Below are 19,886 nucleotides of genomic sequence, written 5' to 3' on the forward strand. Positions count from 1 at the left end.
AGGCGGTGTTCTTAACTCAATTCCAATCAAATCCATTAGAGAAATGAACATCATTTTTTAGTCACTGTTACATACTTAAACACCTTCTTTGCAGTAAATACCGTGCTGTTTTCCAATTGATTAGGCCTTATATCGTGCTTATTTATTTTCCTAATGATTTAACAAATTATCTTTGAAATTTCTAAATTTTGTCTCATGCTTATAGATTTAAAATTTCATTACAAAATTCAAATTTTAGGTTCTTCTCATTCAAAACAATTTGATTTTTGAAGCTTTTTTTAGAAAAGGAGAATCTGGAAAATCGATTTTAACATCATAGATTGTGGTTCTTAAATCCAACGCCTAGTCCGGTGAATGACGCGGAAGCTCTAGTTCGCTCGACAGGTTCAGTTTTAGTGACAAAGAATAGGGCCTAACTGGGAACTAATAACAGAGCTTACTGATAATGGTAGTGTACGAGGAATAGCTCAGCTAGCTAATTCTGGGGATCGATGCAAACTGTAGACATATATACAATGCATGAAACGCACGAACTAGACAAGAAAATTAAGTTTGTAAGGCAAAAACAAGCTTGATTTCGTCGGCAGAATTATGATCACATGCAAAGCCACAAGACTAGCGGCATTTACAAATTACTTAACGTGTTGAACGCATACTTGCAGAGGGGCATCCCAATTTAAGTACTAGAGGCTCCCAGTATCATCGAGATGTCCTTATGCATAACACAAGAACATGCATATCCACAAAGTGGGTAAACATATTGGTTTCTATCAAACAACTCGAAGGATTATCACTCTGAAGCCGCACAAAAACCTGCATTTACAATTTATTTCACACATGGAAAACTTGAAACCAAAAACTGAAAACCCCCACGTTTTCAATTGGACAAGAGATTGAAAAACTCTAGACCTTGTGGAGTATGGACTGCCACCGATCAAACTTTGACATATCAACTGATACTGATGAGCACTTGGTCTGCTAGCTCGACCATTTTCTGATTTAAAAATCAACATCCTCCATGATTGGTGACGAAGCAAAAACCAGAGGACTTGATGATAGACGAGACAGTATACTAGCTCAATTTTCTTTTTTCCAAAATCCATTTCCTGATCTTGCTCAAGTACTCTGTGTCAACCCATACATACGTCTTCTGAAGTATAACACAAGTTTTATCCACACATCTATCAATATCAGTTTCATACTTCTCGTATAATGCAGGAATTGTGAGCACGATGACCAGGCCTGCAACAAAAGCATTTTGATAACTCTTAAGAGGTTTCTATATAAGATACTTGTGCTCACAAAACACAAAACATGAGGCTATACTTTGACATACATATCTTCCCTGTATGTATGCATACGTCTGTGTGTGTGAGAGTGTGTCTCTGAGACAGAGAAAGAGATCCAAATACAGGACCGTCACCCCCTTGTGTTGGACTGTGGCTAGCTTTGTCTTGCTACAGTTATAAGGTATGATAGATCTCACCCTCAAACTTTTCAAAACCAAGTTAATGACTCAAGGAATACATTGGCAAAAGGGAAAGCTGCACCAAAATCATTAGAACTCAATGCAAATCTTGCAATTATCATGAATTTCATGTTTCTGAACTTATCAATTACACAAACTAGAAATGCAAAATATAAATGGACTCACAATTAGAACTCAAATATCATATTTTTCTGCTCAAATTGATGATCTTAAATAGCTAAATAATTCCTTGGGAACCAAAAGAAGAAAAAGAGAGAGAGAGAGAAAGGAACAAACATGAACCACTCTTACAATCAAGGCTGAAAAGAACAACTCCAAATCTAAGCTTGAAGACTTACTGGTATAACCTAGTGTCAGGAAGTCAGTCAATCCGCCAACTATTGATATAATCCATAAACATGCAGCAACCTTGAGAAAGAGCTTAGAGTCCCTTCCTAGGGCAATATCCTGAGAAACGGAGAGGAAAGAATTTATCTGACAATGCAGAAAGACTTTTGTCTGTTCTGCCATTTCTTCTGTCACATGCATGTCTGGCAATGGTGGAGGTGGTCTGCATAAGTAAACAAGTAACAGAATGTCGCAAGTCACTCTTTAAATCTTGGCAAGGAATATACTGTTGTTACATGACAGGGAAAAACAGACACACAAGCGAAGAACAAGATGGGAGTTATCACATTAATATTAACCCCCAATAAGAAAAAGTCTATTCCATGAGAGCTTCAAACATATAATTCAGGCAGACAAAAGCAGGGATAAAATGACTTGTTCAAGAGAGGATCTACCGCACTCTCACTTCTTTTAACCTAATCCGGGAAGGTTCTGTTTCCTTGTTGTCTCATATATAATTTAAGAAAATGATATAATACACATCCCAACAAAAAAAATATCCAAACGACATGTTTAACTAATGACCTGTCACTGTGAAAAGTCGGATCATAAGAAAATGGTACAAGGACGAATTCAGATGATAGTTAGAGAGAAAAGAATGGAAGATAACATCAAGAAGATGCCAATGAAGGATCTAAAACTATGGAGATGAGATGACAGCAAAACATGATCACCAGAACAAGCAGACGATAGACCATTCCTGATGCAGCAGTACACCAAATTAGTTTTCTTAGGCAAATGCAACAAGCCTGCAGGATTTTTATTGTGAATGACTAATACACACAATTTGGATCCAACACATTGTGTGTGACAATGCAAAGCAATTTCAATCCAATACCTTGACATCAATTGATTGTGACCTAAAAAAAAAGACATTTTTAACCTAGTAAACACCAACTATAGGAAGTCCATTGTCATCCACAAGGGTAGCAGCCTAAGGCAACTTTCCCTTGCCATCTTGCTTCATCAATCACAGTGTGACTCAGGTCTTGTTGCCTTTTGAGAAAATAACAGTTTTGCTCGCTGTTAATCAGCAAATATCAATCTCTACTATTTGTATAATCACAAATTTGCACGTGAAAGAAGGAAAGCTTATTTAAAGGGTCAATTAACTCTAGGCATATTCATTCAAATTCTACAAGCTATTAGCTATTCAATGTCGGCCAACAGTCCAATGCCCAGACGTTCTGTTGTTCCTTCTGCATATGCTTTGACAAATACATTCCTGAGTAACGATCTTGTCCTCCACATGAGCAGGTAAACTGGCAGACAATAACCTCAGAAAGGAAGTAAATTTAGGATGAGACACAATAAGCACGTCATTGCAGGAAGCAATGCTGGATATTATCCATGTCATGTCACTTCGCATCGCCTCTGTTCATAAAAAAAGCCAACAATTCTCAAGCTAAAAGCCTAAAACTTGATGGTCCAATTTACAAGGACCAGAGATCAATGGAAAAGCAGAGACTTAAATTACCAGACTCATCTACTCATTGGAGAAGGATCTATAATCAATTTTCAAAGGATATAAACAACAATCATCCACCACAGTGGTACTACGTCTATTAAGGGGGAGCGTCACCCCAAACACCTTGATGGTACATTGGTACTCAGTAAAGAATTTTTGAGCAACTTATAGCCAATCGCTGACTCATCATAAGCGGAAAATAAACTCAAAAATCAAATTGAAACCGTCTTCTATACACCGTTGACATTCTTAAAACTGTTCTCCTGGTTAGGCATGGTGATCGGGACACATCCTCGATTCAGAAAACCATGCAACTGCTCCAAATTCATCGAAATGAACTTCACATCGAAAAACCACCGATCTTCACCTGTAAAATCTATCTATAAACCACCGCAAGGCAAATTCAAACCCTGAAGCAGCCATTTAGGCATTACCAAGTAAAAAGAAATAAAAAGCGAGGCCATCAAAAACTGATACCTTATAATTCAAAGATCAAAACTCCAAAAGGAATCTACTAGAGGCAAATCAGATCAAAAGAAATAAATGGCTCGCCTGTTAAGGATAGCTGCCGCTTTTGCCCAAAGGAAAAGAATGGTAAGGAGCAGCAGCAGAACATTGGCGACGAGAGACAACAAAGTATAGCCAGATTTCTCGAACACAATCCACGCAGCCGCAGTCACGGCCAGAATCCCAACTGCCACGTTCTTCTTCCTCCATAGCACCACATCTGCCACTGCTTATTTATAGAGAAAACTAGCAAAATGAGCCATCCATCCAAATTTCAATGAAGGAACTAATTCCCAAAAAAAATATAAAGAAAAAAAACGAGTGATCCCACGTCCTAAGATCTACCAACCGGAGGAAAAATCAAGGAAAAAAAAAACTCATTCTTCACCCACCTATTCCACCACCAAGAATCTCATGAAGACTCCTTTGTCTGTTGAATAATCGAGCAGGTGGAGAAGCCATGAAATATACGACCGTTCCGATCAGAATTTTGAGAGGGAAAACTTGTGTTGGTGTTGCGGAAATGGGATTCCCACTATAGATCGTACTCTGGCAGATAAAGAATCCAGCCTAAAAGAGAAAGACCATCAATACTTTTCACGCCCACCGACCGACCAAAACGTTGATTACTTTCCCGGCCCTTCTTTTTTCCATTTCTTCTTTTATCCTTTTCTGCATTTTCCTGACACAAGGGAGCCAAAATATTTTTCGCATAAATGGAAGAACGTGGGTGCATGACCTCACAGTTACAGAGCAAGCGCCAACTTCTTCCGAGCACCCTCGGGTGAGGTATTGTCAGCTTCCTCCTCATCGATCACAAAAAATGCTAACACGACGCGATTCCTATTCCAGCCCAACCCCAACGTACGTATACTACGTAAGGCTTTTAAACATAAATCACTACGCCAGATTTAAAATTGATGCATTTCATGTGGATCTAATGTAGTATGCTTTTGTTTATGTGGTAAAAAAATTCGTGGCAAAATTTATGTATTATCAAGTTAGAGATCTTAGATCAGACTTAAGATTCATACTTAAGATCATTATTTTATACGAGCTCATATTTGAACAACGAATCTGATATGGATATGATATGGCATGCTTTTTCTGGCATGATCAAAGATCTATGGTAAAATCTGTAGTTCATCAAATTAAGAATCTTTTGTCTGACCTAAGATTCATACTTAAGATCCACATTTTACATCTTTAAATTGATAAAAGGTCGGATTTAAAATCAGAAGAAAAAGAGTCTGACCTTAAATCCATGGTTTTCAAATCCTAAGGATCACAAATCTGATGTTATTGAACATCCCTTCACTTCTTTGTATTGAGAAACAGATAGATTTAAGATTAGAGGGGTGAGGTTTAGATCTTAAATCTATGGTTTTCAAATCCTAAAAATTTTGGATATGAAACAATCAAACGGACTCTTAAAGTCTTAAAGTCTCACAAGGATCTGAATTCGACTAGATGTCAGTGATGAAGTTGTTACTTCACTCTCAGACTCCAACTCAAAAGATCACATTCGAGTTCGAATCCAACTCCAAATACAATTAGATTATAACCCAAATAGGCCAAACCCGGAAACGAACCAAATCCTAGCCATTACATCCTCGTTAACGGAGCAGACTCGAACAAAATTGGGCAGTCGAAGCCTATAGATTCGACCAACCGCAGGCAGTTAAAACATAGGTTTTCTGAAGAAAGATCTACTTTAGATTCGGGTGAGGATATAATTGCATCTGTGTAAGAACAATCGCAATATCTGGTCGGTCTTAAAAAAGTGCACATTGACCACACTTGCTATATGTTTTTCCCATTGAATGCAGTTCGTAATTAGTTCTTAACTGGCTTGGACTTAGTCTTCTTCTAAGAATTTCCAAACCATGCCCGTTTCAGTTGTTAATAAAGTCTTATAAGGTCCACTCCCATAGGTTACCCTTTTTTGTAGACAGCCTCTTATAAGTTGAAAAGGAAGGTCAGTATCTACTGCCGTGCACTTGCTCGGGGTTTAGATTTTAGGAAACCAAAGCCAGTGAACCCTCCCATGCGTACATCTTTAGTGAAGTCATTTAGTTGTTAAAAGAATTATCCAAATCTAACTTCAATCAATTAAGAGGAGGGAAAAAAAAAAAAAACTGGAGGTTTGGTGGCAGGACAACAAAGCCAAATTCTGACATTATAGCGAAAGATTAACACTAAGTTCATGTTAGAAAACACGCTCGACTTATAAAATCTGGCGCTCCATTTCGCAAAAAATTCACAAGCTCGTATGCAGCCGGGTCTTGTGTTTGCTTTTCGTGCATTCGAGCGCAAGAAACATAATCCAACGAATCGGTGATCATGAATTACAATCACAGGTTACTCAGTCAATAAATGTACAAATCAAAACGATTCGAGTGCTTGTTCTTTTTATGTTTCTCTGTTTGGAAACGACCTACAATCTTAAACTGTAAATCTAAGAGATGGATACCTAATCAGCATCCATGCAGAACTCCAACCTGGTCACAGCCTAAGGGAGACCTGCTGCTGCGTGACAACGTCCAGAACTAATACTATTGTCAACTAGAGTACAAAATCCAATGACCGTCAACGGTAAGTGAAGATAGTTAAATAATCGCACTTCTTGTTGCTCAGGATTTTAATTATCCCGAAGTGGTTACCAGTGGTGCTTCTAATAGGTGGATCCGTCACCTTATGGATGAAGTTTGTAGTACGCCAACTTTAAGACAAAAAATTTTGGTACTCCGAGGGGGTCTCTATGGCTTCCAGTGCAGCGAAGTTTTTTATCTCATCAGGCCTCACCGGCTGGTGGATTTAGTGGTGCTCAGGATTTTGGGGTTGTAAAGTCTCGGCCTCTTCAATTTGGTTTTTCTACTTATCTGGATGGGGGAGATTACTCACCTTCGATAGGCTGCAGCATATCCCTTGCAAATTAATGCTGTGCATGCTTATCTAAGGAAGAATCTGTTGACCATTTGTTCGTCCGTTGCGTTGTCGCATCTAAGAAAGTTCGGGCCTTCCTTATGGAGAGGTTTCAGGCAAAGATACCAATGAGGAGCGGATTCAAAGAATTAATGATTAAATGTTTCAGAGGGGGATGGATTCCTACAGTGTGGAAGGCAGTTCATTAGTTGTGGGTCACCTTTGGAAGCACAGGAACAAAATTCTCCATGCACCTGAAAGGACTTCAAACATTGCTCTTCGCTGATCCATTTGGGAAGATCTCATGATGGGAAGATCAGGACCATCAAATCCCTTCTTTTGCCAGTGTGACCATCCAGATTGCTCTCCTTAAGAGGGAAAATGGTAAAAGACTTTCTCTATCTATAACAGATTAACAGAGATGGGACTCCTGTGACTTTTCATTCAGGTGTAAGAGCGGTATACTCCAAACAAGCTTAAGGTGCATTCTCTTGGATGATGTGATGAACTGGTGGTGAAGCCTCGTCATTCACTTGGTGATTGGCGCTCTGCCATGGAGATCGAACGCACGCAAGAGACCCTTTAAACACCACTGAATGGGAGACCCATTGTTTACTTGATCGTTGTCACCCAGATTACCAGGTTTGCTTCTTTGCTCCTTAAGCCTTGCCATAGGGCTTCGGTGAGGTCTTGGGATACCCTGCTCTGAGGTAGAGTTACTCTTCTCAGTTTTTGCATATTTTTCGCATTCAAATCTTTTGGCAATAAAGTTTTTGGAGCTAGACCCACAGGGCTGCAGAGGAAGATAGGCCAATATTCAACCAGAGCTTCCTTATATTTTTTTCCCAGCAAGTGAAAGCTAAACTCGAATGGCTAAACCAGTAACATGGATCAACCAGAAAATTCTGAAAAGATTGAGATGCAATGCCTATTCATGATCAGTTAGTTCCACGCAACGAGGAAAGGAAAAGCATTTCTCCAACGCTTGAAAGAGATCCACAGCTTCTTCAGTTCTCAAAACTAATGTACATAAAGATGGGCCTCTGAAACGCAGACAAGGAATTCGATAGGCAAACAAAGCCAAGTAAGGCAGTTATACAAAAGATAGAGCATTTCCATAAGCAGTTACTTTCAGTGGTTAGAGTTTCGAATTTCGATGCTCATCATCCACATTAAGATCATCAAGCCTTAGGACTACTTTCATGTGTCCGGATTTCATTTTACTAAATTGGGAAATCAGTCGCGTAGGGAAAATTTTAGTAAGTTTGCACTTTAACGTTAGAAGCAATAAAAATGAGAAGATAATTGGCAAAGAAATAATTGGATACAACAGCCACAATCTAGCACCAGAATTTATCAAGAAAGCTTGAACATAAGCAAAACATTGTCAAGGCTGTAAATGTAGAAGGCAAAACTGGACGAAGATGAACTAATCTAAATTCAAAGAAAACTCGGTAAAGATCAGCTTGTAGAAAGATGGGGTCATACGTTAGAGCATGCGTTTATGTACACCCAATATTTATTCATAATTTTTGGGGCAGTTGCAAATCCAGTTAACGATGAGATATGGTTGTTGTTGCATAATTTTAACCCACGGTACACAAACAAATCCGTATAGAAATTTGAAGTTTTAAGAATTAAAAAGCTAGAACTAAACTTGATAAGATTCAAGATCCACAAAAAGTATGGGAAGGATTGGAGCATAGAGCACATAAAGAAATATATCTGACATGTCAAATCTAAACAATACACATAAATAGGATTAGGGCACACAATTCTAGACATGCATTTTCTTTTCTTTGTACCTAAAAGCAGCCCCTTCCTTTCCTCTCTTTACCACCTCGGAAAATTATTACCTAAGCTCTATCTGCCATTGGGTTCTTGCTCTTCGACCGTTTTTTGCAGTCTTTGCCGCCAGTCTCCACTCTTCCACAGTTTTCATGGCTACCGTTGCATCGAGGAGATGTCATACATGGACGTGTCCAATGTTTCCTCTTTTTGCCCATTTTCCATTCTCACATCTAAGTAATTTAGGATTTATTATTTCATTTTACTTTTTTCATCGAAAGCACTAGTCTGCCAGTATAGAACTTCTTTAACAATAGGTTCATTAATTTATTTTTCCTTTATATGTGCATTAAATTAAAAGTTCAATTAATGCTTTTTATGTATTTTTTCTTCTTATTGTCATATGATGAAAGGTGATATGGTATTTGTTGTGATTGTCCTACATCGCTGTTAGCAGGCATTGTAACTTCCAAGGCACCAAATGCAAATTACACTCAAATCAAACACCTACAAGGTGATTTGCTCGAAGATTGACTCAAGATATTGATAATAAGAAGAAAAAAAAACAAAAAATGAACCACACCTGAATTAATTAAATGCACATATGAAGGAAATAATCAATCAATTAGCCTACTGCTAAGCAGTTGTACCTTAACAGATGGAAAAACTAAAGAAAAAAATACATCAACGATAAAACCCATTTCTTACTCACATATGAGAGGAAATGCATGGGCAAGAAAATCTCAATTTAAATGTGCCCCCATGACCTCTCCTCAGTCCTCAACCCTCAGTTCAGCGCCAACCCCCATCATGCGTGAAAGAAATAAGAAAAGGAAGAGAATGACACAAAAAAATGTGCGAACTGACAAACAGCAAGAGCCAGCAGTAGAGAGAGCTCAGACCAAATTTCTCTCCATAAGAAATGAAGAAGAAAGGGGCTGCTCCTACATAGAAATAAGAAAGAGATGCATGCCTAAGCCTGTGTGCCATAGGGCTTATCTACAAATCTTGAAAACAGTCTTCCCATGTACGTAGAAACTCTGCCTTCCAAATACATACACACTTCATGCGGATATTGGAACTTCTTAAGTTTATTTTTAACTTTTTTGAATCTTAAATCCAACTCCAAATTTCTACACAAAGTTTTAATCTCTTTGGGTGTGGCATGCTCGATCTGAATACAAATGATGCAATAAAATCCACATCTCGTCCTTCTTAACTGGGTTTAAGATAAAATTTTGAATTCTTTTTCCTTCACAAACACCAAAATATGAATTAGGCATGTATAGAGAACGTACAATGCTTTGTATGTAATGCACAAATGCATAATCTATCGTATAATATTATGTTTCTTTGCTACCCTTATCACACTGACACTTGCCAAAAAAACGAGTTGTCACTAGGTAGTTTGCGTGTTGGCCTGCTGGCTCTCAAAGTTAACCTGAGCAACTTAAACAATCGTATGACTCAACATGTGTTATGTGCACTTCAAAAAGCGGTTTCTACTGTCATTATACTGTTTTTATTTATATGTTTCTTATTCATCATGTGCTGCTCAAGTATTATAAATATTTAATGTGCTCTCATAACTGAAGGGCCACAGATACACGTATGGTTTGCGCCCGTGCCCATGTGTGGCGTTCGTACTGGTAACTATGTGACTTAGTATATCACAACATACATAATTTTAAAAAAAAATGAGAAAGAGAAAATATGTTCATATTCATGCCCATCCGCTACTTCACTAAATAAGGAAACGGCAATAGTGCACATGGTATCCAAAATTTAATATAAGATTTTCAAACCCATAACAAGGAAAAAATTTCTGTTCAAACAGAACAAACTTCTCCGAAGGATGACTCTTCACTCTAACGAACCTCAACTGCAAAAAAGATATATACATAACAAGGTCCATTAGGGCACTCCATTATCCGAAACAACTAAACAATTGTAGTACAGAAGAATCAAATAGGCAAAATAAACAGAATTAGAGACCAGCAAATTTTTCAAACAGACACAGGAAAAAAATATAAATGCAGGAAACAAGCTAGCAAGAGAAAAGAACGCCACCATACCTTAGATGTTGCTTGGGTACATGAAAACTCTAACCTTGTTTCCCTGCAAACAACGCCGAGAAAAATCAAACCCAAGCAACTAAAAACAAATGTAGTCGAAAGAACGACAGGATAAACGAGAAAAAGGAAGGAAAGTGAAATTCCAGGGGAAAAAAAAAAAGAAGAAACGCCAACATTAATTCTAAGGAATGAACTAAGTGCAAGATAATAAGGAAGAGTAACACGTACCATTGATCGAGGGGGCAAGTTCGTCTTGAACTTGGCGCGAACGATGCCGCTGTTCCCGTGAGGTCGGGTGACCTTCCCCCAGATGCACCGGTAGTGCGACCCGTTCTTCTTCACCTTGGCCTTGTAGATGTACGCCAGCCTCTTCCCGCAGTACCAGGCGACATCCTCTTTCGTGTTCACTCCTTCAACTTGGATCAACGAGGTGTTCTCGTACTGGTTCGACTTCGATCTACTCAATCAGAACAAAACCCAATAACAAAATTTTCTCAACAACATGAATTACCAAATAGGAAGCCAAAAGGAATCTCCAAATCCAAATGAAAACCACGAAACCAAATTACTCACTAGATCAACCAAAGGCTAGCAAGAAAAATGGGGGGGAAAAACCAATGCTGAAGTCAGATAACTTGGAAAAAAAAGAAGATTTTTACACTTTCCATATGAAAGAGAATACCTCTTGTACCCGAGGACAGTCCCCCTCACGTACAATCTGCAAGTCAATGAGGAACATAGATTCAAGAACAAGACCTACACAATGAACTAGCAGCAAGAATAAACTCTAGAAAAGGAAAGTCCCACCTGACTCGTTCGCCTTGCCGACCCTTCACCATCTTCGGTGGAGAGATGGACGCCGCAGACGACAGACGCGGAGGAGAAGAAGAACTCAAACCCTAGAGAACGGGCGCTACTTAATCCCGCCTTTTTACACACGGTTTTTGCTTGCCCGATGAATTGGAAGAGTTTGCGAGGATGCCACTATTGGGCCTTGAAAAACGAACCACTATCGGGACCCGGTTTAAAAGTAGGTTTAGTGGATCTGGAGAATCTGTATCAGGATCGTATCTGATCCGAACGACGTTCTTTTCTTGAACTGGAACAACAAATAAACAGGAGGAGTGTCTATGTTCGACCCGGATCAAAGTCAATGAGGGCCCGCTTCGGTGAGAAAGGTGGAATTCAAAATAAGAGGCCTGATCCGATCCATCAGGTCCAAGATTCATAGGGACAAGTATGGTGTATAGAATTTTGTGAATGCACGAAGAGTGAGCTCCAGTTTGGATTCAGAAATTTCCAATACAGCAAGCTTGAATAATTTAATACTGGCAGAGAATTGAAACATATGGAATTTGAGACCATCTTTTGAGAATAGGACAATACAAATGCGTTTTATTATGCTAAGATGACATTGACAAATGAAAATCACATAAAGATGTTAATTTTTTTCTCAAGTAACAGAAGTGACATGATCCACAATCCAAACATTGTGCATGTTATTTAAGTGAACCATGATCACGACGGATGTCACCGTTAATCTAATCTCTTTAGTCTTGTTAGATTGTTTAAGTGGGTCCTATCAAGTTCACAAGTGTCGAATTTAATATGATCAGAATATGGAAATTGTTTGGACTCATACATATATGAATAAGTGAGATGAGAAATGCATTGTTATTCTTTCAGTCTGGGTTCATACCATATTTTTTTATTTTCCCGTTAATTCGCAGCCATCTTGCGTAACCATGGATAATGATGATGGAAATAAAAATGAAAACAAACAAACCAGTGAAGATATGGATGAACGTATTGGCAAACAAAAGGAGCCATAGTAGTTGCATGCAGAATTCTAGTAAGGAAAAGAAGTCGAGGAATATTGCATGGTGCAAGTTGTACAAATATCAAGTGACCTAATCTGAAGTTCATACATAAATAATTGAACAGCTTTTTATTTTCTGTTGGCCCGTCCGAATAATTTCTTTACATATAGCTAGAGTAATGCATAAGTGTAGTGTGGATTGGTGGGTTGGTGAAAGTTTAGTCACCAGTTCAATTCTCATTGGCACCATTCTCCTACATTGTAACTAGAAATTAGAGTATTCGGAGTACATCTCCCTCTACAAAATGTATAGTAGTTTTATAAAAAGAAAAGTGTCACAAACAGTTCCATTTTTGATATTTAAAAAATGCCCAACTCTGTTAGGACCATGCTTAATAAGGAAGGAGGCTTTGTGTTTGGGTGAATGCATCCTAAGTTGGTTATGTATGCCGTAATGGTGTAAGAAAATTTCATGTGTTAGTATGGTTAATGACAAAAACACTCGTAATTAATAAAAAAAAAAAAGAAAACTTTTTGTAAAGAAAAAAAATGAAACAAAACTCAAAAAAACATTTTTCAATAATAAAAAAAAATTAACTTTTTTAGCATACGTGTGTTGCGTGCACTCAGGCGGCGAAGGCAGCTCGGCCGACCGTGTGATTCCGGCGTCGGTTCGAACTTGTGTTCAGCCTGCAAAAACAACCACGCCGCGTCTATCTACTTAGGCGCGAAGGAAACCAAGGTGTGGGGCCCATCAACCAGAAGTTAGGTCAACAACCAATCAAAATAAAAAGACGGGAACGCTGCTTTTCATTTCAAACGGATTGTCAAATTTTTACCAAAACTGATATTAAATCTTGGAGTAATTTTCCAGTACAAATCTCAGGAATGAGCTATGAGTTCATGTTGTAATGACATTGTAAATATACAAAAAGAACAGACTTAATTTTAAGGGTGCTTTGTCAGTTTATGTTCCCAAGCCTGAGAGTAAGGCGAACATTTAATCGGATTTTGTGAAGGCGAACATTTAATCGGATTTTGTGAAGGCGAACAGGGATGCGACAAATCTTGAATTTAGTTCTTTTAACTAAAAGGAGACCCAGGAGCACGAAGGTGTCCAAGGGCAGTTTCGCCATCAACGTCTTCTGTAACTGTCGTTCTCAACCGCAAGTATGGGAGCAAAACTTTGCTCCAGTTTCCTTTGAGCAAAACTTTGCTCCAGTTTCCTTTGAGCAAAACTTTGCTCCAGTTTCCTTTGAGCCGTCCATTGATTCGCCTTCCCACCATCGCCAAGGCTCTAAGTAGACTGAAAAGTGAAAGCCCAGGACATGCGACACGGTAACATAGAAGAACCAACTAGATACGGTGGTGGTGATTTTGACTTGTACAAGGGCCGCATAGCTGGCAACGGCACATGCATTCTCCAACTATAGATACAGAGCGCAAGCTCTCAAGATCGTCCCAGTAAGACGTCGACCCTCTCTCTCTCTCTCTCTCTCTCTCATGGAAGCAATGGAGCAGCCACTTCTCTCGGGTACCAATTTGCCTCATCTACTCCTCGACGTTCTCTCAATTTTGTTATTGAGATATCCTGTGCCTAAAAATTCACACACTTTCTCTCTCTCTCTTTCTCTAGGTGAATCAAGTGAGACGAACAAGAAGAAGAGTTGGGGAGTATACCAATCAATTGGGAGAGTCAACTCATTGCTCCAGAGGGCTAACTTTGTAGGTACAGACGTTAGCATCGAAGAGATCCGATCGGCTGCCCATAACGACCCTTGCACACCCATTAGTCCTCCTTTGCTTCCTTACCCTAAGCCGGATGTCGTCGTCGCAGGTAGACGGTTAATGCCTTACCTCCTTTCTTTTTCGTGGAAATTATGATCTGGGGGACTCGGTTTTGCTGTGTACTGATGTAGCGTGTCAGGCATTTGTGGTTATGGCTTCTGTTTCATTCAATGGAAATTTGATAATTGACGTGACGAGTGAAGATCCGTCTTTGGTTGAATTGTTTGTTATAGAGCAACCAGCTGGTGTTGGTGCGACCGCAGGAGATCCCGTTGGTAGTAGTGTTCCACCTGTGATTGGAAGGTGAGAGGCAATTTTGAGATCAACTTAACTAATATTTGTGATGGTATCCCGAAATTCTCATTGTTCTTTGACCTTATGTTGCCATTGGAATTAGTTTGTTTGCTGCGTTGCTCATTGTACTTTAACCTTAATTTTGCGCTTGTCTTTGACCTTGCGTTACCATTGGAATTAGTTTGCTGAGTTTCTCATTGTTCTTTAACTCCAATTTGTAATCATGTGGAATATTTTAGAGGAGACTAGAAGTTGGTTTTCGAAAAATCACCTGTTTCAAAATCCAATATTAAAAATGACATGGGCGCCTTACAGTATTACAAATTTGTGTTTATGTGAATTTGGTTAGATGGTAACAGAAAAGATGAATAGACGTGCATCTTGGCCAAAAGTATGGAATCTTAATCCGGTTGGATGCAGTCTGTCCTTGTGGTCACCAAGGGTTCACCGTTTGTGATTTTTTTTTTCTTGAGTGACGTAGTAGAGTGGAAGTTGCTGGATTTGAAGGGTCTCTGTGAAGACCAAATTTTTGCAGATTCTTTATATTCTCTTGTTGTATTACGTGGTTTCATTATCTGTCTTCATATCTTTCTTGTTTATTACTATTCATTTTTCTTTTAATGATATGCTCATGCTTTTTCTTTGATATAATGATGTTCTTTTTGTTAATCCCTTCATGTCAACCAACTGTATCTCCTAAAGGCAAGCCCTGGATGAGCTGGACATCAGGGAGCTGTTGATTGATCATGTGGGGCATAGGTGTTGTTGGGGAAGTCTTCCTGCTCGGAGGTGGAAAATAGTTAGGGTGGAAGATTGCAATGTTTATGTTGGAACATTAGAAACATTTATTGAAGAGAGAGAAGCTATTCGGAGGACTGCACCATATGCTGGTAGTAAGATTGATGGAAAGGAAAATGGGCCTGAACTAGGATTGTGGGAACTAGATCTCAGGCATCTATTCCCAGCTTTATTCATCCCACATGTTCGGTCAGAAGCCAAAATTCCACATTCTGAAGTAATGGAAAAATGCTCAGGTGAGGATGCTTTCTTTACCTAATTGAGGTATTGCACTGTTCATTCATATCTGTTGCTACCCTGTCCATGGTTCCTTTGATGTCATTGTATAGCATTTTGCTGTGATTATTTGTTGGTTAATATATTAAAACTTGACATCCACATCTCGCCAGATACAATGTATTTAACGAACTTAAACTCTGGTTAATAGAAAAACATATCATCACTATGATGAATAACTAGGACGATTTGAGTGATATTTTTCACAAGCAATTGCATATTTGCATGGTCATACTTTGATTTTAGGACAATGTATTGTTTTATTTTGGTCCCCTAGCTTTTACTCCTCCTGGTTATTGAGTTGATTCCTTTTGCATGTTTAAGCATCAATAAGTTTAGCTTGTGAGCACTGAAACATTTACTTGAACGGGCAATTGCAGGATGTTCAGGCCGTGGAGAGATTGCTTGTCCCACATGCAATGTAGGCCAAGAACCTGGTTTTTACAAGGAAAACCAGATGATATCATGTTCAGTTTGTCATGGAAGGGGTTTGATTGCTCATAGTGATGGATCAGACACACTGTGTGTACCTTCTCTTTGGAATGCTTACTCTAATTATATGGAACCACTTGTTGTTCTCAGCCATGTTATTTTCCTTATCCTCCATTTGTAACAGGTGTTCAAATTGTGCTGGAAAAGGTAAGCTTCGATGTGCTGCATGTGGATCTCATGGATTGATCAAATGTCAGATGTGCAGTGGAGAAGGCTCTCTGCTTACATCCAGTATAGCACTGGTTACATGGTGAGTATGCTTATCTTTAACTTTCTAGTATGGTCTCCAGGCTTTTGTAGTTCACTCACCTATCTGTGTTCGAGGTTTCAAGTCAATGCCAGGATTTGTTTTCTTACTGTGACGTGACGTTATGCTCTCTTGCTTAAACCCAAGTTCGATTCCATTGTAGTTCCGTAGACCTACATTTTTCTATGCGATGACACAACTGCAAATTGTTCTACTTGCAAGACATCTATTTGGTCCAAGAGATTTCATCCTTGGTGGTATGGTACTCATCTTTAAGGACAATGACTTCAGAATTCATGCAAAGCAACTTCCTTCCCAGTCATCTGCATTCATTGTTCTTGTGATCTTGTGAAATGTGTTCCACTTCCGCTGCATTTACTTGAGTAGCTTTACACCAGCATGGGTATCATATGCAAGAAATTCATCTATAAGCAATCAACTTCATGGCAATTGTTGTGACATCCTGGTTCTTTGTGAAGGAGAACACTTGTGACTAGGAAAGTTAGTGCTAGCCGTGGTGCTGCTTCAGTTCCTGATGAGGTGTTTCACAGAGCTAAAGGTGCACAGTTGTGCAATACACAGGCATACCATTGCACTCCTGCTTTTTTTGCCGACTCTTTTCTCCTTAATAAGTTCTCTTCTGAGGTGATCGCAGATAGGTCTCCAGTTCCACCAACTGCAAGAGTTGTAGGCGAAAGACACATTATCAGCGTTGTCCCTGTTACTCGCGTTGTTATGTCACATAGGGACAGATCCTTCACCTTTTATATTATAGGGCTCAGCAATGAAGTGTACATCAAGGATTATCCTTCACGGTGCTGCTGGGGGCTTTGTCCATGCTTGAATTGGTTAAGCTTCTCTTAATTTTCACGTTACTGAACCAGCAGGGCAACTCTTTCAATACTTTGAGCTTGTATATTGATGTCTTTGTGCCAGTGATGTTCTTCAACATTCAGATTTCTGTTATATGCGTTGTGAAATAACTCAGTGTATTCTGATAAACTGCTTATGTGAGATGCATTTCACTCAAATCACTCAAACACTATTGTGGTTTGGTCTACTTTGTTCTGCATGTGGAGAGGATCCTAATGAGGAGTCATATGTCGGTGTTTGCTGAATCATTTTGTTTAATGTTGAAGCTAACAGGAGTGTGTTGAGATCATTCTGTGATATAGAAATATAATAATATATGCAAATAAACTTACATGCACATGCAAATTGATGCATTAACTTCCAGGAACTTCCATTCATGAAAACCATGTTCACATAATGGTGTTAGGCTCTTTTTGGCTGAAAACATCTTCTATTCGTCAAACAGATCTGCTAACAGAAATATGCATAAAAGCATCACCTTCTTGCATTTAGCAAAAAATCCTCGACGACTGTGCCACAGTGACACTTGAGTTTTACATTGACCAAATTACTATGTCATTGAGTCTATTATTCCAATGATCTGTATTGCATAGCTAGACTTGCATGTCAGGTTGTCAACCTAAGATCATGCTTAACCCCGATAAATCTTATGAAAGAGATGCATTGGTTAAGTACAAGATATGCATCGGAAAACAGGAAGTACTCTGCATCTGAGCACACCAATATGTTGTTTTCTTCAGTCTCTGTAAAGAATCAGTTTGGACCAGCTCAGTAATGCTGGATCTAATTGGGCACTGTTTTTCATATGAGATATATGGTTAATTGATGACTTTTTACATGTCCTAATTATAATCTGCCATTTACAGAATACAAATAAAAATCTCCTATGAGCTTCTTAAATAACCAGATCGACCCCATCAGTAGAAGGTTGAACTTTATTTGATGCATTGATCTTCCACTTGCTTTTCAAGTTCTAGTTTCACCTGCCAAAAATATAAGCTCAATATGAGACTGCTATATTGTTTTTGTTTATTTTGTACTTAGTTTGCATATGATCTTACTCTACGTCTGCTCCAGATATAGGCGTTTAGTACTAGCAGGATTGACCACTTTGTGGAGAGCAATTATTTTTGGCGACCTACGTTTCTGCCCAAGATGGAAAGTAGTATAGCCCTATCGTTCATTATTGTGCACGACGTCAGATAGCCCCTTCTTAAATCTGAAAGATGGAACAAGAGGTCCTTGGATTCGAGGACCAAAGGACCGACCTCCGGCTCACCTTAAAGTTGGCCCAATTGTTAGAGAAACTGTGGAACTAAGATGAGTACGTATTTTAGTTTTTAAGGGTGCAGAACTAAGATGCCTTTTTTAATGTCATTTGATTTGGAGTGTAAGTGAGAATACAAATGAGTGGTATGATATGGTTCCCCTTAGATGGCCAACAAAGACCCCTTTCAGCTGGACAGGGAAATAATGGACTTGAAACCTTCAGGAGGTGTTTTGACTACAGATTTTGGATTCATGGATCTGAGAGGGCATTCTTTTCTCAACGTGACAAAAGATGTACAGGAAACTCAATGGTTCATCACACTAAGGATCCTAGGTCAGACCTAAGATCAACAGTTGATATTCTCGTTTAACTTTTTGCATTGTGAAAGGATTTGATACAACTATAAATGGAAAGAAGACGGCATGGATTTCAAATCTTGAGGATCTTAGGTTAAAGAAGGTCAAGAGATAAAGATCTAAGGGGTGCTTCTGCTACCACAAAAATGCATTAGATAATATAGAAGTTCAAGTTCTATAGTGTACTGAGTGCCTTTGCTAAAGAAAAATAAGGTGAGATTGGTAGAGAAATATAGGCCTAACCGTGCCACATCCATGTCAAGCTAAGCTAAATCAGACCATGACCGTATCCCACTACAACCAACATACCCACAGGCACACCGCTATACAGACATACCACTAAGACACCTAATATAACATCTGTTCTTTTACTTAATTTTTTTTTGGCAAACAGGGGATCATAAGCATACGCTATTCTTGAACTTTCGGTCTTGAACTGTTGCTCAAATTAAGCATACAGCGATACTGAGCGGACCTACCGTCCGGTTGGGCAAACTGTTGTTGGCGTGAAGTACGGATCCGTTGTAGAGGACGAACGTTGTTTTTGAGATAAGCAAAATGAACACATTGTCTCCATGAAATTTTGTAGGAAGAATTCAAACAGCAGGAACGTTTCTTCACATGGGCAAATGGTTGACGCACGAGCAGGTGGAAATATATCATGATTCAAGTTGCATAGGTTCGACCTGCAGACGAGTGCTCATCGTGTTTTGGTTACTAAGGATCGAACAATGAACTGTAGTTTTTCAAAATGACATGAGTCGAGAAGAATACTTGGATCTGAACCCTGAACTCCTTCCACGTACCTTGCGCACCCGCGTCATGTACACTTTTGCTACCTTTTCTGCAAGAGCGACGGACCATGACTTTGTGACACACAATTAGTACTCGTCTAGTTTATATTGGCATGGCCTGACCCAAAATGTCAGAGAAAAGCTAAGCATATTGATGGTAGTTTATATTGGCATGGACTACGTCGAGAAATCTTTAAATCTAAGGGATGGTTTTTTTTTATTTTATTCGCTCCGATTATA

At 39.0% G+C, this 19,886-nt stretch overlaps 3 protein-coding genes across 3 annotated transcripts; 1 reads left to right on the forward strand and 2 right to left on the reverse strand.

Moving 5' to 3' along the window:
- Positions 1–710: 710 nt before the first annotated feature.
- Positions 711–4,599, reverse strand: LOC116255422 (reticulon-like protein B12). The gene is made up of 4 exons (XM_031631225.2): positions 4,244–4,599; positions 3,897–4,077; positions 1,828–2,039; positions 711–1,242 (listed from the first exon to the last, which is right to left on the reverse strand). Exons 1-4 carry the CDS (start codon positions 4,311–4,313, stop codon positions 1,073–1,075), a joined length of 633 nt encoding a protein of 210 aa, XP_031487085.1. The 5' UTR covers positions 4,314–4,599; the 3' UTR covers positions 711–1,072.
- A 5,679-nt stretch (positions 4,600–10,278) lies between these two features.
- Positions 10,279–11,584, reverse strand: LOC116256293 (60S ribosomal protein L35a-1). The gene is made up of 5 exons (XM_031632619.2): positions 11,447–11,584; positions 11,322–11,357; positions 10,868–11,096; positions 10,640–10,682; positions 10,279–10,446 (listed from the first exon to the last, which is right to left on the reverse strand). The coding sequence occupies exons 1-4, from the start codon at positions 11,476–11,478 to the stop codon at positions 10,641–10,643; spliced, it is 339 nt and encodes a 112-aa protein (XP_031488479.1). The 5' UTR covers positions 11,479–11,584; the 3' UTR covers positions 10,279–10,446; position 10,640.
- Positions 11,585–13,693: 2,109 nt separating this feature from the next.
- LOC116255408 (uncharacterized) lies at positions 13,694–17,474 on the forward strand. The gene is made up of 7 exons (XM_031631209.2): positions 13,694–13,992; positions 14,095–14,295; positions 14,480–14,549; positions 15,243–15,574; positions 15,995–16,136; positions 16,231–16,356; positions 16,833–17,474. Exons 1-7 carry the CDS (start codon positions 13,962–13,964, stop codon positions 17,215–17,217), a joined length of 1,287 nt encoding a protein of 428 aa, XP_031487069.1. The 5' UTR covers positions 13,694–13,961; the 3' UTR covers positions 17,218–17,474.
- The last annotated feature ends 2,412 nt before the right edge of the window (positions 17,475–19,886 follow it).

Source organism: Nymphaea colorata, chromosome 6 (genome assembly GCF_008831285.2).
Source record: "Nymphaea colorata isolate Beijing-Zhang1983 chromosome 6, ASM883128v2, whole genome shotgun sequence".
NCBI classification, from domain to species: Eukaryota; Viridiplantae; Streptophyta; class Magnoliopsida; order Nymphaeales; family Nymphaeaceae; genus Nymphaea; species Nymphaea colorata.

Coding starts and splice junctions, on each gene's coding strand:
- LOC116255422 (XM_031631225.2), bottom strand. CDS start 4,313: ATGGCTTCTCCACCTGCTCGATTATTCAACAGACAAAGGAGTCTTCAT. Junction 4,078..4,243: donor GATTCTTGGTGGTGGAATAG/GTGGGTGAAGAA, acceptor ATAAATAAGCAG/TGGCAGATGTGGTGCTATGG. Junction 2,040..3,896: donor GCGGCAGCTATCCTTAACAG/GCGAGCCATTTA, acceptor TTACTTATGCAG/ACCACCTCCACCATTGCCAG.
- LOC116256293 (XM_031632619.2), bottom strand. CDS start 11,478: ATGGTGAAGGGTCGGCAAGGCGAACGAGTCAG. Junction 11,358..11,446: donor CGGCAAGGCGAACGAGTCAG/GTGGGACTTTCC, acceptor ATTGACTTGCAG/ATTGTACGTGAGGGGGACTG. Junction 11,097..11,321: donor ACTGTCCTCGGGTACAAGAG/GTATTCTCTTTC, acceptor CTGATTGAGTAG/ATCGAAGTCGAACCAGTACG.
- LOC116255408 (XM_031631209.2), top strand. CDS start 13,962: ATGGAAGCAATGGAGCAGCCACTTCTCTCGG. Junction 13,993..14,094: donor GGAGCAGCCACTTCTCTCGG/GTACCAATTTGC, acceptor CTCTTTCTCTAG/GTGAATCAAGTGAGACGAAC. Junction 14,296..14,479: donor GCCGGATGTCGTCGTCGCAG/GTAGACGGTTAA, acceptor TGTTTGTTATAG/AGCAACCAGCTGGTGTTGGT.